Below are 18,554 nucleotides of genomic sequence, written 5' to 3'. Positions count from 1 at the left end.
TCTATGATTCTGACACCAGCCAGAGCCCTCCTTCTTCCATTGATAACAGTTTTTCAACTTTACAAGCAATCAACTTTTCCATTGAATGTGTGCAAACTGCTCTTAGCTGCTGCAGCAGGCTGTCTGTTAAAGGAGATATTGGTGAAGCTACCATACAAGAGTTTGAACAGCTAGTGACAAAACAGAAGTGCGGTAGGACCCCTGATCCCAACATACTCCAAGCCAAGGAATATTAAGTTCAGAGGAAAGCTGAATCCAAACATTTCGTCTCCATCAAGCCAGAACCTGCAGGCTTCACTCAGCTTTTTCCAGGAAGGGCACATTGCCCACTGTTTGGGCTAAGCCCCCTTCCTATTCCAGCAACTCTTGGGTTGCCGGAAAGAACAAGGGATCCCTTTAGTATATAAGTAGCAGCAAGAACTCATTGAACATACTTTTTAAAATGTAAAGAGTGAGACTTTATTTCAGGTAATCTCTTAAGCATTTAAGACAATTTGTTTCATACAGTGTAGCCCCTAGTTCAGTTAATGATTTTATTTCCTGGTGTGTTCTTGTAGATTCACTTTGAAAGTGTCTGCAGTGGGCTGAAGAGTAATCAAACAATTTTTACTATTTTCATTACTTTTACTTTTCTATTCTCAGCAAATACAGAGACAATGATATAGTTTCTGTGGGTTTGGGTTGCTGCTCAATGGAAAATTTGCATCAGTCTTGGTATATCTTTTTCTTGGAGGGGTAGTTTCCTCTGGCTGCCAGGCTGCAGGAATTTCTTTATGTTGGGGATATTGCTTGTTTTTGCTTTAAAACTCTACAAAACAAAAAGAAAACAGCACTATATTAAGAACAATGGTAACTGTCAGACATTTAGATGCTATCCTTGCTGTAAAAGTAACATCACAGGTTGATCCTGCAGATTATAGTAAAGGATTGTAGTAAACGGGGTTACGTGAGGCTGGTGGCCAATCACTAGTGGGGTTCCCCCGGGCTTCGTTTTAGGCCCATTTCTCTTCGATGTTTTTATAAATGATCAGGACGCAGGACTCGAATGCATACTAAGCAAGTGATAGTAATGATAGTAAATTAGGAAGAGCTGTTGACTTCCTCAATGGTGGAGAGGCCTTGCAGAGAGATCGTGACAAATTAGAAAGCTGGGCAATCCCAACTGCATGAAGTTTAACAAGAGCAAGTGCTGAATTCTGCACCTGGGAAGGGGCAACCCCGTCTGTACGTACAGGTGGGGGGACAAGAGGCTGGAGCGGAGCCCCATAGAAAGGGATCTGAGAGTTCTGGTCGATGGCAAGCTGAACATGAGCCAGCAGTGTGCCCTGGAAGCCAAAAGGGCCAACCATGTCCTGGGGTGCATCAGGCACAGCACTGCTAGCCAGTCGAGGGAAGGGATTGTCCTGCTCTGCTCTGCACTTGCGTAGCCTCACCTTGAGTACTGTGTGCTGTTTGAGGCACCACGGCATAAGAAGGACATAAAACTATTAGAGAGTGTCCAAAGGAGGGCAACAAAGATGGTGTAGGGTCTAGAGGGGAAGATGTATGAGGGACAGCTGAGGTCCCTTGGTTTGTTCAGCCCAGAGCAGAGCAGGCTGAGGGGAGGCCTCATGGCGGCCTGCAGCTCCCTCACGAGGGGAGCGGAGGGGCAGGCGCTGAGCTCTGCTCTCTGGGGACAGCGACGGGACCCGAGGGAACGGCATGGAGCTGGGACAGGGGAGGGTCAGGCTGGGTGTTAGGGAAAGGTTCTGCACCCAGAGGGTGGTCGGGCACTGGGACAGGCTCCCCAGAGCAGTGGTCATGGCACCAAGCTGCTGGAGCTCAAGAAGCATTTGGACAATGCTTCAGGCATATGGTCTGATTTTTGGGTGTTCCTGTGTGGAGCCAGGAGTTGGATTCGATGATCCTTGTGGGTCCCTTCCAACTCAGGAAGATATTCTATCATTATATGATTCTAACAGTATATGCTTCATCGTATTATTCCTTTAAGTGCCCTGGTGGCTCTAGTGACAGAAGGCCGCAATAACTATCAATATTTCTGGTTGGTTAAAATTACTTGTTAAAAATAACATAAAAATCAAATAACTCTTCTTTCCTTACCCTCCCGCTCCCCCATATTTCTCAGCCAGTTTAAATCAGTGGTTCTGCTTTGATTTATCTTCCATTAAAACTGTCTAATTACCTGCAAGAGAGGAAATTTGGCAAGTATATCAGGCTTGGACTCTTCTACCAATAAAATGATTTCAAGTAACTGCACATCTGCTCTGCTAAGCTTGTTGCCAACAAGAAAGTCTTGTCCATGTCCTTTCAAAACCTAAAAACAAGGAACAATGACCAGAAACAGATGTAATTTGTAAGTGTGTGATTAAATATATCTTCATAGTAAGGTCCTACACTGCATGGAGTTATCCTTGAAGCAAGGAAGTACAATAAGAACATCCATAGTACAAACAGATAATCTGACCACACTGTCATCTTAGGCATTATACATCAGTCCTTTCTCTTCTTCATTTTTTTTCTGACAGTTCAGGTCTACCCCTCTTGCCTTCACTTCTGTAGCTCTTGTAATTAGAGCTGCTGCGTTGAAGGCTAGGCTTCGGGGAAAACAACCATCACTGCACAGTATTTGCAAGTTGCTCGAATTCAGCACAGGGCACAGTAAGAGAATCTTGGTTTTTTTCAAATTATGGGTAGCTCCCTTACTTCTCACCTGTTTCTGTTTTGATTTTGTGAATATTGCACTGGGGGTTAGTGTGCCTCAGGTTCTCCAACACCCACCCAGCTTAGCCATCCTCCCTTTTTACCAAAGGACCTCTAATGCCTCTTGTATGCCTTAATGTATGTGTGGTACAGTGCCTCTAACGGTCAGAGGGTCTTGTACTTCAGAAGGAAATTTCATATAAAAACCAATGCTATCATGGCTTTTGTCTGTAATAACTGATATGGACAGCTGGGGATTTCAGTGTGTCCTGGGTTGTTACGGCTTTGCTTATCTCCCAGATTTGTAAGATCTTCTGTCCCCTCTGTAGTGTCTTGTCTCCAGCCTTGTCCTACTCCCATCAAAACCATGGAATTTATATTTAAGTGCTAATTTGTCTTTCTGTTTTCCTGAATAAAAATTGTTTGTGTAGATCAGGGACAGAGTTTCAGGAAAATAGTATTAATTGTGCTGCTACATCTTTGCCCCGTACCTTCTCATAGACCGGGAAGTATCTGGTTGTGGCCTTGTCCATAACAGTTGCAAGATGTTCTTCCTTTTTATCCGCTGGTTGGAAGAAATTGCTCGTGATTAACTCATTCAGATCTGCTAATCCTTCCACATACATATCAATTCTGGAAAGGAATAAATCCAGTTGGTCAAGTCAAACACAGGAGAAGTCCGAGTAGCACATAACAGAAAAACTAAAGGGCTGCACTTCTTCATTTTTCACCAGGGGTGATACTCCACTGCATTAACTTTTTTCAAACCTGAATACAGAATTGGTATATGTGTCATCTAAACCCATGTTAAAAATCAAATCAGACGTTCAGTTAAACAGCGAGTCTGTACAATTTCTATCAATTATCTTGAAATGTGTTTACCTGGGCTGATCAACTTGAAACATTTACAAATATTTGAGGTAAAAACATGGCTCCCCTGTACTCTTGACTGCTTTTTTTTCTGATGACTGTATTGACCTCTGATCTTCACAAACTCCCTTGCACCATTCTGCCTACCTTAACTATCTGGTTAATTAGTCATCACCAACAGTCATGCTCAACACATGCTACATGAAAACTTGCTGAATCACCCCGAGTCTAAACATGATTGGGGATATTCTTGTCTTACACAGAGAGGTAACATGGGCTGTAGTCTAAGAAACAAAGGTAGTACTGGTACATTACAGTGCTCTCTCCTTCAGGTCTTTCCCGTAGAGATTGTATTTCCCTGCAATGTAGCTGAGGATGGCCCTGGTCTGCACCATCTTCATCCCATCAATCTCCACCATGGGCACTTGCTGGAATAGCAGGTCTCCATCTGGGGAAAAGGGGACAAGACAAGGAGATATTTAGTCTCTGAATGAGCATCATCAGTAGATATGTGGGAAAGTAACCAACCTATGTTATTTTTGATTTGTGGTACTCCTTCTCACTCTCATGGTGTGGAAAAATCTTACCATGAAGCCAGGAACCATTTTGAAATGTTAATAACTGACTATTATAGCAATCAGCTTCCTGAAGTCTATTCACCTCTGATGAAGGACCCAAATGCAGAACTTTCAGTAGCCAGTGAAAAAGGCAAGTCCCGCACTGCATTGCCCTAACTCAGATTAATTTTTTATTTTTATTTTTTTTGTGGTTAATACAGATAGGAAGGACTAAAGGATCTGACCCATGATGAGCCAGTTTTTGTTATGTGCTATTAAGTATTTTGGAAACCTGAACTATTTAAGTGTTTGTCAATGTATAATGTTAATATACATGCTAATATTTATCTTCTTGACTACTATATTTACTTTATACAAAAACAAACACCTGTACAGACCTGAAGCAGGGAATAAAGAATGGAGTTTCATATGATTCCAGCAAGAGCCAAATACTTCTTGGTGTGAGATTGTAGCAGTGTAAGTCCCTTACTAGTCTGTAGAAGTCTCATTCTAGGAAGGAAGAAGTCAAAATACTGCCCGAAACTGCTCAGAGCAGCACATCAGAGTGTTTGTTCCATGGGATCACATTTCTTGACTCAGCTAACTGACCAGCTGTGTCCACCTTTGTATCCACTGTAAGGCAGGCATGCACAGAAACAGCTTGCTATTAAAGATATCTTCTTTTATGCTCGTGCCTCAAAATACTGCTGTGCTTTTTGAAAGCTGGCAGGTGGCAGAAGGGGGAATCAATTCATTGTTCCTGAAGGACAGCAGGACTGCAAATGCCAACCCAAGCTCAGATTTCTTTGAAAAGCCGAGTGGACTGGAAAGGATGAGCACAGACATGTCTTTTGCTTTGGAGGAAATATGAGAATCAGTCCCACAAAGATGGAAGCTAAAGATAGCAAGATGAACAGTTGCCTCAGGAAACAGGAACATGTCAGAAGTACACGTTAAACCCAGAAATATGGAACTCTGGTTTCACACAGATTATAAAACAACAGCTTTGTAGGCAACCTAAAATGCTAATGAATTTCAAGATGATCTGATTACAAAAAAATATATTGTCATATGACAAGAGGCAGTGGGTACAAACTGAAACGCAGGAGCTCCCATCCGAACATCAGGAAGCACGTCTTTACTGTGCAGGTGACGGAGCACTGGCACAGGCTGCCCAGAGAGGCTGTGGAGTCTCCTCCTTGGAGATCTTCAAAAGCCTCCTGGACATGGGCCAGGCTCCAGAGGAAATGCTTACTGCAGTGGGCATCTGTGATACCACCTGTTTAATCCAGTATAGATTATCCTTTGAAGAGACATAAATTTCCTTAGGTGTCCTAAGACAAACAATTATCTAATTATCAGTATTATCTAATTAAAAAGTGGAGGAAACTTACTTGTCTGTAACTTTTTCAGGTCATCCTTTGTTTCCAGAAAGGCTTCTTCAAACTGCAGGGAATAAAGAAGAAAAGTTATGTTGTTACTGCATGTTTTAGCTTCTGCTTGTCGTGAGACAATGAGGGTTCAAAAAGCTGCACTGTTGGGAATTTTCTTAAAAATATATATATATATTATTTTTTTTCTTAAAAAAGGTAAAATTTCTTTAAAAAGTAAATCAGGTTTAAATATATATATATTGCCTTTGCCATATACTCTCTTCATCCTTCTCCTCCATGATCCATAGTTCTGTGCCTGTAAGATTTTGGCTAACCCTGAGGTGACCAGAAGGCACAAAGCCCTGTCTTCTGAGCAAACAGCAACAGTGATTCTTCTGTTCTCAGTGCTGGCAGGAGATGTTGCAGGGAGGGGGACAGGTAAATTTGCACTGCAACAGTAGGTCCATGTTAGGGTTCCTTTACCACAAGCTGATGAAAGGAGGGATGAAGAGAAGAGATCGTGCTGCATGCGGCTCATCACAGTGATGAAAAAAACCGCAGCTCTTAAAACTCACAGATCCCCACACTCCCTCTCCAGTTTGATATCAGAAATCATTGCAGATAAAAACAATGAATGGGTGTTTTATAATACACAGTACTTCAGGGGCAAGCAACGTTGTAATAGTCATAATATATATGCTATTTGGACATGGGGATTTAACTAGAGGCCTTCAGAAGTCAAAGTGCTCGACTGCTGTGATCAGTGATTAAGAAACTAAGTTCTGCTGCTATGGTTTTAAATGTTTTGTCTCACTGGCTACAGGGGAGGTGCATTTATAGCGCTAACAGCAGGCTTGGCACGTGATGCTTGGAAGTGAAACAGCAACTTGTCCCCTGCTAAGGGTGTGCTCGTGGTCATTGTTTGCTTGGTCACTGCTGTGCACTAAATGCAGAACCTGAAACTGCTGCTCAGTCTCATTTTTGATACGGAATAGTAAAAATGCATATTTACTGCATGCTTATATATATTTATATATAGCGCATATATACTGCTTTTAGTATAAAAAACTATAGACAAACCTCAACTCCGGCAGCCGCCAGTAGCCACCGTATTGGTTCCATTCGGCCTCGTGCATTGACATAGTGCAGCCTTGGTTTCCCAGACATGTTTCCAAGTGCCAAATCTCCTACTATCTAGAATAAAGAAGTAAGAACTAAAAAGAAGAAGGTTCAGAATGCTGTGCTTGAGTCTCTAACTGGTTCTCAAGCATTGGTCAAAGCTGTTGTTGGAAACCAATGCTTGATGATCCAGGTCTGTCATCAAATCATCAGAGGAGATAAAAGTTAGAATACACTGAGAGGTTGCACTGCATCATTTTGCCTTGAGATGTCTTTTATATGTGCAGGTGAGTGGAGCAGAACTGTGAACCTAGAGTGACCGGCCCGTGTCAGAGACGGTGCAAATCATAGACCGCATCCAGCCCAAAGCCTTCTGTTCTGACCAAAGAGCAGGGAGCGCGATACGCACTGCTCTATTTATTTTGGCCTCAGTTCAGGATACAGTTTACTATTTAATGAGGCAGACAATATCAGGTGAATGATTGCCTCAGTTTCTCCGGTAGCCATTAGACTCCACTATGAAGTGACAGGAAGAATTTTTCCCCCACATATATGCATTCAGTCTCATTCACAACAGTCCCCACTCCCCTCATTTCTTCAGGCAAGCGTCTGAAGGCATGAAATTTAATTTTTACCTCGGTAACATCAAACTGGCTGTCACCACAGACAGACCGAAAGTGAAATATCTGCTCAGTTCAACCCCAGCTCTTGCTGGAGTTTAAAGCAACAGCTGTCCCCAGGCACACGGCATCCACCCCATTCAGAACCAGCGCACAGCAAATGCAGCGAACCTGCAGGCAGTGCCCAGTTCATACTCGCGTCATGTTTATTAACACCGTGTCAACAACAAAGCTGGAGCGTTAACAGCAGCAAAAAGCAAACGGGTACAACAAAACATATCCCCCTTGTAAGGAGTGTGCCATCTTCTCTAAAATAGGAAGCACTTCATTCACACATCTGAAATCTAATTTTTTTTTTCTTGAGTCTGTATACCTAGAAAGCAGTTGGTTAATAATTAAATATCTGATGCACATAACCAAGTTAGTAAAGCACATTCAGGAATTTAATCCACAAGATCAATTCACTGACTTTAGTTTCAAGTGCACTAATTCCCCATGCATGCCAAAATCCCCAAAGCTTACCTTGTACGGAGTATATCCCTCTCTAAGCTCTCAGTAGCTTTGCCGTGATTATAAAGGTTTTAGCCCCTCCTACAATTACAGACACTTCTCTGCTGTTGGGAAATTCCTATTTCTCGAGCAAAGTAAAACAACTAAGTCTAATCACTTCTCACCTACAGGAAATAAATTTCTGACTAATGCTGATGGTGCACAAATGTAAGACTCACGAGAGGTCATGATTGTTTGGGAAAACTATGCTGACAGAAATTTTGTGCTTCTTAATTTCATTGTTTGACAGTCTGCAAGCTAAAGATAATCAGAGCTGCCAAAAAGCTCCCAAGATTTAAAAAGATGCTGTGATAGCAATCAAAATTTTATTTAAATTCTTTATGATTTCATAGTTTTGTACATCTTTATGCATGTTGTATCAGCTAATTCTGCTTGAATCCTGCATAACCCTCCTTCTCTTCCTTTAGTGATGGGGGATATATCTTCAGGACATTTTTTTTTTCCTGATGAATTTCATTCCTGGACATAGAAGTGTTCTTTTTTCTGTTTCTGTCAAAGATATTTCTCTGATTTGACCTGGTGAAAAAGGATGTAGCTGATGACTGAGGAGGCAGCAAACAGAGGTTGGCATCAGAAGAGCAAACCCCTGTTTCTTTTTGAGAACTCTGTTAATTCCAAAGAGTCAACCCAGCATGAACTCCCTTGCCCCGTCCTGCTGTCTAATCTATCTGGTTAATACTGCTGTAGGCATCACATGCAAGCAAGGTCGACGTGCTGTGTGAAAATCTGCTGAATCACCCTGACTCTGATTGCGAGCGGGGATATTCTCATGTTACATGGAGAGGGTTATAACTGTAGTCAGACAAAGAAGTGGGTTGTTGCAGTACAGGTCTCTCTCGTTCAGGTCCTCCCCGCAGATATACTTTGCTGCTGTATGGCTGAAGATGATCCTCATCCCACCAATTTCCACCACCAGTGCCTGTTAGACCTGCGTGGTCCATGCTTGACAATAAAACAAACAGAATTATTTAGAGCTGGAACAGAAGGAAGAGTCATTGAAATGGTCACCACATCAAAGTCTTGTCTTTTAGGAGGTGCCTAGTCGAGGTGAGCACACCACAGTGTGTGTCCCAGGGCATCCACCAGCCTCCTGCTGCTGCTGCGGTGAGACCAGCTGCCGGCCCTGCAGGGTGTCCTGCAGCTCTGACCGTGCCTCAGAGAGCCCCAGATGAGAGCAGTGGAAGCCCACCACAAGTCACCCACATTTTGCTCATAATTCGTTCATATTTTATAATGAAACAGAACTCTGCATAAGAACGTTTTGCTTGCTTGCTTGCGAAAGGACTGCTTTCCCTTCTAGGCTTCTGGGAGTGCTGACATTTGCTTTTAGCATTTTTTTTTACGCGCTAAGCGGTGTGTCTCCAGCTTTGTTGGACAAATATGACTTATCACCCAGAGCCCTGGGGTAACGCAGGAGATTGAAGGTTTCTCTGTGCAGACCTATGCACTGAGGTGTGTCTGGTGAAGTCTGTGCACATGCCAACTCACTCTTACGTAGAGTAGCTGCCCAAACTTTTGCAAGCCTGGCTTTGGCAAAGCCCAGAACTGTAGGAAATATCCCAGAAGATCTAGAGACTGTTCCTACATGGGCTTTAACTCCACTGTACTAAAAGAATGCAAGGTAAGAAAACATGAACTTGAGCATGAAAGCTGATCACAGTGTAGACAACCTGTGTGAAACTCATCTCACCTAACCTTGTAGACACTTACATCTAGTCCATCTGTCTCGCCTCCTTTAAATTTGTCTGCATCCAGGTAGGCGGTATCCCTCACCAATCACTTGAGCCACAGCTGATATCCAAACCAAAGCCAGCAGTATGCACTCAGAAGGTAGATGGATTTCTATCTTGCATGCCTGAAGGCATCTGATCTCTTATGTTCTTCTAGGTTCAGACTGATCATCCGGGAGTTAAGGCTAGGGGAAATCTCAAATATACCCTGATGATTTAGGAGTGAATATTCACCACAGCTGCTGCTGATGACCACCAGCTTGCTTCCATTTGGTGTCTTCTTTTAAAATAGTAAGGCATAAATAAATATATATAATAATCACATTTTTTTTTCAGACATGACACCAATTTCCTGACAAAGCATAGAAAAACTTTGTGCCATCAGACATTGTGGATTTTCCTCTCTACGTAAAACATGTCAGAATTATGTTAGTTTGGTTTGGAGCTACGTTCAAAATTATGAGCCAATATTTAAAAGGTAAAGGAAATAGGTGCGCACACAAACTGTTGTGTCTTACTGAATTAACAGGGGAAAGAGGGCTTGTAGAGGAGGGAGCCTCAGCCGGGACTAATGAGACCTGCAGAGATATGCCCAGCCCTGCCTTGCTGAAAATATAAAGGGCAGCTCTGGAGTTTTCTATGATTTAAAACGCTTGATCGTTGTTTTTCCAAACCAGTGCTGCATGTGTTCGGCGCACTCACACATTGGGTCCCATAAAACATTTCTCCACGCTGAGTTACACACGCTGAACCAGGCTGGGTAGGTACGCAACCAGACTATCTTATAAACCCAGGGATATGTTGTTTACAAAAGATAGCCTTGCAGTTATCCGCAAGATATCCCCGGGGTATTACCTGCTCACCGTTGCGTTTATAGCTCTCTCTGCACATTAACAGCACGCTGAGCTCCTGGGAAGCACATCTGCTGCTTTGAGATTTTCTTCCAGTTCCCTCTAGCTTGCTCCCTTTCTCTCTCCTGCTTAGTTTGTAGCCTTAGATTGTGTCTTCTTGGCAACTTTCAAGCTGTCCTCCTCACCTATGATTGTTCCCTATTTTCCCCTCCACATTTCCAACCTCCGGACCTTTCTCCTCAGTGGATGTGGTTTTCTCCCCATGGGAAGAGTCAGAATTCAAAAAGATAAAGTAGCATCTCATTGACAGGCAGGCAATTTTAGGATTTCCAGAGTATTTAATACCTGAAAACCCTCTCCTTAGCATCACCTTTTCTCATATCTTCTCAGCTTTCCTCCAGACATCACAGAAAGGATCATAATATTTATCGAAATTCAAGGTTTTCTCAGAACACCGCTAGTAATGACTCTGAAATCGGGGGCAAGGGGGTTAATTTCCTTTGCAACTGTTCCTCCAAGCAATAATATGACACAAAACATCTCTGCTCTCAGATCACTCATGGCCTATGGTGAACCATGTCACTGTGTGCCCTACAGGTCCCCACTATCCCGGAGGGAGAGAGGTCACCAACCTGACTGCTAGCTCTTCCCGCGGGAGTCAGGAGTATAACAGCAGAGAACCGATGGGAAACACAAGTTCTGTTTTGAAACCCAAAGTGGGCATGGAAAGAAAGACTTCTGCACCAGGTAACTCTGCATTTGTCTGCCTGCTCCCGACAGTGCCCCCCAGCCCCTTGCTCCGCGGAGCCCGTGATGTCCTTATGGCTCCTTGACCTGCTTGTGCCCTCTGCCCCACGTTGCTTTAAACCAACGCATGTCCTGTGCCAGCCAGCTCACCTCTGTGGGATATGCGATTTTATCTATAAGTGCACATCTCCTACAGAATTAGGCTGCAAATGGGGTTTGTTAGCGATTTTCCAGCACACTTATTTTCAGAAAATTAACTCTCTTGCTTAACTTACCTATAGGCTTGACAGCACTACAGGACATGCTTTATTATCTTTTTAAATCCTTCTTACAATAGTAATAAAATTTTACAGGATAGCTCCACCTTACACACACATGTGAATAGCTCACATAAGAACATATTCTACTTGACTTCTCTTTATGCCTAAAGGTGCACTTGAGTGCACAATTTGCTAGCACTGGCTGTTTGAGATATAACTGTAATTAGGCACAGCCTTGGCCTCAGATGAAGAAATACTGCAAAAAAAAAAAAAAAAAAAGTTCTGGTGTTTGCAGGTCATAGCCCCAGGGCTATAGAATTGTACTAGACATATCGGTAAAAGATAAGTTGCCTCTGACAAAATGCAGAGCATATTCTGTTAAAAACCCCACTTCGTCTTGCTGCACCCTCACAGAAGCGATTGTCCTTCTGTTTTACTGCTAACGCAAAGAGGAGCTGATGGGGAGCAGGTGAGTGGAAACAGATTTTTGTCACTCCAGCAGCACAGAGAAGTGTATGCTTAATTCAACAGCTGCTTTTAGCTGTGATTCTGTTACTGCTTGTTTCTGCAATGCTTGCAGGAGACAAAAATTTTGAGTTGCCTGTCTCTGCTGAGGAAGAGACCGCAGCTACACATAGTGGCACCACTCTGAAGGGAGCGTGTAGTTTCTGCTAGCTGGGAGAGCATGGAGGGAAAACAAGCCATCTGCAAACAAAGTCCATTCTTCTGTTTTCTCTCTATCAGATTCATTTTCCCAATCTTTTGTAATTTCCCTTCTTTCTACACTTTTGTTGTGGAGATATTAAACATCAGGTTTTGCTACTGAATATTTTATTTTTTTAATTTTGTTGAGAGATTTTCATTCTCAGACCCATTTCTGAGAGGTGTTATATTAGTTCTGTGGGGCTGATGAGTCCATTGGGGCTAAAAGTTGGCCAAGGCCACTGCATCGGACAGCGGCACGAGCTGCCACAGGGCTGCAGGCTGGGCACATCTGCTCGATATTCCCTCTGTGCAGGTGCTGCCCTGTCACATCAAGCCCCACCTCAAAGCAGTTTTTTTCTGCCGTGAGTGTTTGTAAGCCCAAGTGTTTTTGTTATAAGTTGGAGTTCACCGGGGAGGAGGTCTCTGGGCACAGGCCCAAGTGCACTAGCTTTCTTGTAGGGATAGTAAAAGTCATTGGTTAGTGATGGGACTTGGTAGGTCATGTTGATGTTGGACTTGATGATCCTGAAGGCCTTTTCCAGCCTAGATGACTCTGTGATTCTATGTCTGGTGGCATGAAATAGCAATGTGCACCACAGCACCTCAGCCACACAGGTGCACCCCTGGCATTGCTAGCTACTAACAATTTCACGTACCTTCCCTGTAAAATCCAGCCCTCTGAGCATCCAGGAGGCTCCTCTAAGGCTTCCTGTGATTCCCATAGGGTTAGGTAGTCACCACCAGGTAGGATGACCAGTTTTTTTGGAGCCAGGCGCCGATGCCAGCCCTACCCTGCAACGGCTGCCACTGTCAGGCCCTATAGCTCAGGAGTTGGAGAAGCCATCCGGGGTGAAAGCCATGCAGGTTTGTTCCTCCCTTCAGCCTGAGCTTCTGACCCTAATACCAGACCAGGGAATCTTTTGGGTGGGACATTCTTCATTGCTCACATTGGACCAAAGTCACTTTTCAAGAAACTTTAAATAGTTTTTGAGGATAATGAGCACAACTCACTAAATGATTAGTGAAGTTACATGTAAGAGGGGAGATTAATAATAACAGAAATTTATGCAACCTTATTGCATTTTTAATGCGCCTGAGTTGTCCTAGCCATGAAACCTGCCTGCTCCCTGACCCCACTTCTCCCCTCCCTTCTTCCAAGTCTTGAATACTTGCTGGTATATATCTGCACTTATCTCACAGGTGCTTACAGGATTTGGTGGCAGTTGAATGCGGGGACGGGTTTTAGAGTTAGGGGCTAAATTTTTTTTTAGCATGACATAAAAAGAGCAGTCTGCAATTTTCAAGGAGAGCCAAGAGGGGACACTCAAAGCAAGGAAGGCTCAGTCTGAACAGCACCAGAACAGGCAGGTGTAGCACAGCTTCTGGAAAAGGAAAAGAAATTTTGACTTTGTTTGTGACAGTAAGTGGGATGGTGACAGGGCACAGGAAGTACCCAAGAAGTATGCCACAGAGATTTGGCTTTGGTAACAGTAGATGAAACTAGTATTAATTTGTAAGTCTCACACAATGCTGTAAAAATAATTCAACATAGGGAGTTACCCAAATTGCTGTTGAAGCTAGTCTATTTCTTTAAAGGATAAGTGATTCAGCGAATCTTCAGCTCTTTTTTCTTTTCAATGGTTCTGATTTTGAAGACTATTTTCATACTGAAAATATTTTATTCAAGTTACAGTCTGTCAAACTAACACCATATTGGTCTTTTTTCCAAAGCAATAAACTTCCCTACCCTGATAAATGGTTCTTTGCTTCCATAGTCCTTTGTTTTCATGTTTTGCCAAGCATTAGATACAAATAAAGACAAATCTGCTGTCACATTGTCAGAGTAATCAGAATTTCAGGTTTTATTTATTTATTTATTTTTACCATTGGTTGTAAGTACAATGCTATTTTACTGAGCTTCCTATTTCCTTTAAGGGGTTTGGTTTTGTTGTTGTTCTCCCCGGTATTTTGGGCCTTGCTGAAGGTAACAAGGCATTCAGTTTAGATTAAAAATCGACATCACAGTTGCCACATAATTGTCATCTGGTGGGGGCTTCCTTGCGCTGCCAGGCTGCAGGAACTTCTTAATTGTAGGCACGTTGCTCATTTTTGTTTTGAAGGCCTAAAAAATAAAAGCAAGAGAGATAAATCCCAACTAATCCAGCAGCAAAGAGTGCTCCTTGCACAGGACACAGGACAACTACTTCCCCCTGCTGATTGAAGGGATCCTAGCATTCATTTAGTGTGCAGATCTAAGCAGCTTCCTTCTGACTAACAGGAGAAGGACCTGCAAAAAGCCTGCTCTTACCAGCAAAAGCAGTGTTGGAGCAGACAATATCTAAAACTCTGCTGCCTGAAAGAAACCGAAGGTAAAAATTCAACATCCAGGGCATCAAGGATTGTTTTTAAAGGTCCACGAACACTAACCAAGCTCGTGTCCTTTTTCTTTTCTTTGCTGGTTGTGATAACAACATGATTTCCATGTTTACCACATTATGGATGTACCTGAGCTCTGTTTATATCTAGCATGGCCACTGTTGTCACATTGTGCCAGCTATTCTAGGATTGCATGGGTGAGGTGAAATGGCTGGACGCATCCTTGGCTCATCTCAGTTGTCCAGTAGAGGACATGTCCACTATGCGTTGCACATTAGGGTAGACAAACTATTTACACAGAGCTGGCAGATGTGACACAGGCCTTTGGGGAGACCTGTTCCCTTCTGGGGTAGTGTCTGGAGGCCACAACAGTGATTAAGGCAGACTTGGGCATCTGAGGTGACAAGAGAGGCCTGTGTCAAGCCAAGCTTCCTGAGACCTCTTACTGTAGCAGCTGGAGATCCCACGGTTACTTGAGAGATCTTACATACACGAGAACCAACTCTAACAGTGGGGCTAAGGGAGAGGAGCTTCACCGAGTGACAGCTGTTTCTTGCTGGCAGATGTATAAACATAATTTCCTCTTCCTTAAAAGCACAGGAAAGATAAAGGGGAATGCAAGAAGGAGCAAGAAAAGTAAAAACTGCAAAGTAAGTAAACATCAATTTTAGAAACTTTACTGGCAGTGAAGGAATCCCTTACAACTAAGCCATCGCTTCAGCAAGACTGTGACCATGCCTGGTGGCTAAGATATTTTCCCAAAAGATGGGAGATAGAGGCCACAATTCCTGAGGCCCAAAAAACTGCATACAGGTTGTAGTATGGCACATGTTGCTGCCCACTTTGTGGCTGAAGCACTTCATTTTGTCACTCTAAATTCAGACTTAAACTATTGGGGTTGAGATTTGGGGAAAAGAAAAAAAAAAAAAGAATTCCCCTTCTTTCCATTCTCCTCCCTCTCCTGACACCTCTTCCTTATCAGTTCCAAGCAGAAAGTCTAGCTGCTGTAGTCTGACGCTGCACTCTTTCTTTTGTTAAGGGCATTAACGACAAAGTCTGAGTGCATCCTTCAGGTTAACAGTTTCTAAGCACAAAGAAGAATGACCTTAATGATAGAATTGTCAACCCAAATTTGCCTGATTCCTGCACTGCTTTATTTACCAAGATTACAGGCACAAGAGTGGACTACTGAACAGTATTTGATTTTTCCAATCTCAGACTATTTGGCTCCACTGTATCTCAATTCTTTATGACTCCTGCAGGCTCACCCATTCACTGAGTTCTACAGTGTGCTGCATATCTGGAAGCTTCTCATTTCTGGTCAAATCTCACTGCGAAAGTGCCTTACTTCTGCTTGGTTTCATACTCTGTATATAGCACAAAAGCAGAGAATTGATTCTTGATGATATTGAGTTGATTTTTGAAAGAAAATGCTGGGTAATGCCAGGGCTTGAGTTCCTAGTCATGCTGTAGAAGTCAGAAGTGGTGAGGTTAATAGGATCCCAAATTTGTAATTCTAGCCAGTACAGAAAATGACACGCTGCACTGTACTCTAACATGTTGATCTATATCACAGCCTTAATTTGTTATCTAATATTAGATAGCATCTACAGGCAGGAAGCAGGAAAATGAAAACAGGGCAGCTTACATCAGTGATCCCCTTAGGTCAACATTAATTCTATGGAGAAGGCATACAACAAAGGGAGTATCCCTCCAAGAGGTATCCCTTAACAGGGTTAGCCAGGGGCACAGTGTCTTACAATGGATCAACCAAATCCATTCCCTGCTGTGTTCCATATTAAACAAACATAGACAGGAATAGTCTGTTGAACAGCCCACAGAATTGATTTACATAGAATGGAGAGATGATCACTTCAGGATTGTCCCAAAATTAAAGTTGTGAGGTCGTGGTACTGCACGGTTCCTGAATTCAGGCATGTTCAGTGACAAGATTACCTGCAGCTGAGGAAACCCAGAAAGCACAGCAGGTATTTTCTCCTCCACTGCTAAAATGACTTCCAATAGCTGAACATCTGCCCAGCTGAATCGGTTGCCCACAAGAAAGTCTTGGCCGTGTTGTTTCAAAACCTGTAGAATACAAGAGAAGAGGAACTGCAGATGAGAACTGGATGTACGATGCCCAGCAGCTAAGTCTCATGGCACAGCTGTAGAGCTGAACAGCAATTGTAACTGAAATTTCAGCTTTTAGTTGCAAGGCTGTGAGCCCAAGTCACTTCATCAATGTCGGAAAAAAATCTTGCAGTATACAAATTACAAACTTGGGTCACTTGGTAATGATGAATGACAAAAGGTACAGGGAAAATGGACAAAACCACAGACTCGAGTAGGCTATTAAGAGTCATAGCATTAGAAATAGGGATAATGGAGGAATTAAAGAGTAACTCAGAATTTATAAAATGGCCATTTAGATACTTCATTTCAGGTTATGTCCAATGTCCAGGAAGCAAACTTAAAAATGCAAAATTACAATAGCTAACCAAAGAGAATCTCTGCCTTTGGGAGCAAGTTATTATAGTCATAAGACCTTCTAGGATGTTCAGCCTTTATTATTGTTTTCCATCAAAGCTAGATGGATGTTACAAAAGTGAAAAATGTTGCCAGATGCCTGAGTCATATGGGTTTGGTTTGTTGTCTCTAAAAGTGGGATGTGCAGAAATCTAGGATTTTTTTTTTTTTTTTTTTTTAAGTAAAGGAGCCCTAATATCATGGTTTTTGTCTCTCTAATTTATTTCCAAGGGATTTTTCCATTCTTCTAATGAAAATGCTCCAAATAATATTAAGTATAACAGAGAGGTGTGCTATGAACAAACAGAAGAACAGAACTTTTATCTCAAGGAAAAAAATCATACATGCTTGCTTTTACTTCAGTGAAAATATTTGCTGTGTAAGCTGCAAACATTTTGCTTTCTTTGCTTTCTAGCTGTTCAAATACTACAGCCCTGACAACACAAGATAACAAACGGAAAATTTGCTGTAGCATTTCCCCTTCTTTGTGAGAGCCAAGAAAGCTGAGGGATCGGATCTAGCCTGCACTACAAGCATGTTCTTATTTTTGGGAAACTTTTTGACAATTGCAAGTACAAGATTTATACGCAGATCCTCACCATCACTTACCTTTTCAAAGACTGGGAAGTATCTCTTTGTTGCCTTCTCTTCAATTGAGGCAAGATTTTTCGCCTTTGCCTCAGCTGGAGAGAAAGGCAACATCATAACCATTTGCATCAGATCTGTTATTCCTTCCACATACATGTCGATCCTATCGGAGGAAGACAATAGACGAGAGCATGGGAGTTATTTCATCAGTTTTCTAATTAACTAAGGCAAATTATAGGAATTGTATACCACCACCATAGTGCCAATTTTCACAGCCAATACAAATACGAACTAAAAGGACTAGAACCCTATTTCTGTTGAACAGGATTTCAGAAGCTTTGGTTAAAACTTAACAAAGGCTAGAGACCCTGTTCTTTATTGTGTTAGCCTTTCTCACGCCTTTCTACTGGATTTACAGGATTACATCTGTTGTATGTAATGCAGCTATCAAATAACAGATTGCTCATCAAGTGAAACGAAATGTTACCGTACAGGGCTCTCTCCTTCAGGTCCTTCCCATAGAGGTTGTATTTCCCCGCTATGTAGCTGAGGATGGCCCTGGTCTGCACCATCTTCATCCCATCGATCTCCACCATGGGCAGTTGATGGAACAGCAGGTCTCCATCTAGGGCAGAAAGTTGAGGAAAAGCTTGTTAGTTCCTCCTGGACTTCCAGCTGTACAGGAGAATGCACTTCTTTTGGAGTGTAAATCATTGACAACTTGCCCTTATTGAACTCCATCAGTAATTTAACATTGTGGGAAAGATCAAATCCTGCTAATAGGCATCAGAGTTTTGTAGCTGGGTCACCACAGTGCAGCTGGGCCCCTCGCTCTGCAGCTCTGCCAGAGCTTCGCTGGCTGATGGGAACTGGCACCCCCTGCTCCTCTGCACTGCTGGACCCTGGCCCTGCTGGCAGGAAAAGACTCAGCCAGCAGTTGCAGCCCAAGGGATCGGAGGAGA

General features: G+C 42.8%; 2 protein-coding genes across 2 annotated transcripts in view; both read right to left on the bottom strand.

Moving 5' to 3' along the window:
• Positions 1-434: 434 nt before the first annotated feature.
• On the bottom strand, positions 435-8,464 carry LOC308191753 (glutathione S-transferase-like). The gene is made up of 7 exons (XM_080584549.1): positions 7,762-8,464; positions 6,581-6,694; positions 5,522-5,573; positions 3,886-4,018; positions 3,192-3,333; positions 2,183-2,314; positions 435-808 (listed from the first exon to the last, which is right to left on the bottom strand). Exons 2-7 carry the CDS (start codon positions 6,665-6,667, stop codon positions 689-691), a joined length of 666 nt encoding a protein of 221 aa, XP_080440675.1. The 5' UTR covers positions 6,668-6,694; positions 7,762-8,464; the 3' UTR covers positions 435-688.
• Positions 8,465-13,937: 5,473 nt separating this feature from the next.
• Positions 13,938-18,554, bottom strand: part of LOC308193666 (uncharacterized protein) — a 32,068-nt gene continuing 27,451 nt past the window's right edge. Inside the window, exons 13-16 of the mRNA XM_080588599.1 lie at positions 18,085-18,217; positions 17,614-17,755; positions 16,435-16,566; positions 13,938-14,224 (exon numbers count right to left, since the gene is read on the bottom strand). Coding sequence (XP_080444725.1) covers positions 14,099-14,224; positions 16,435-16,566; positions 17,614-17,755; positions 18,085-18,217 — 533 coding nt within the window. The 3' untranslated portion in view covers positions 13,938-14,098. The remainder of the gene's footprint in view (positions 14,225-16,434; positions 16,567-17,613; positions 17,756-18,084; positions 18,218-18,554) is intronic.

Source organism: Anser brachyrhynchus (genome assembly GCF_964034855.1).
Source record: "Anser brachyrhynchus genome assembly, chromosome: 3".
Taxonomy (NCBI): Eukaryota; Metazoa; Chordata; class Aves; order Anseriformes; family Anatidae; genus Anser; species Anser brachyrhynchus.
This window is presented reverse-complemented; position numbering and strand designations above follow the sequence as displayed.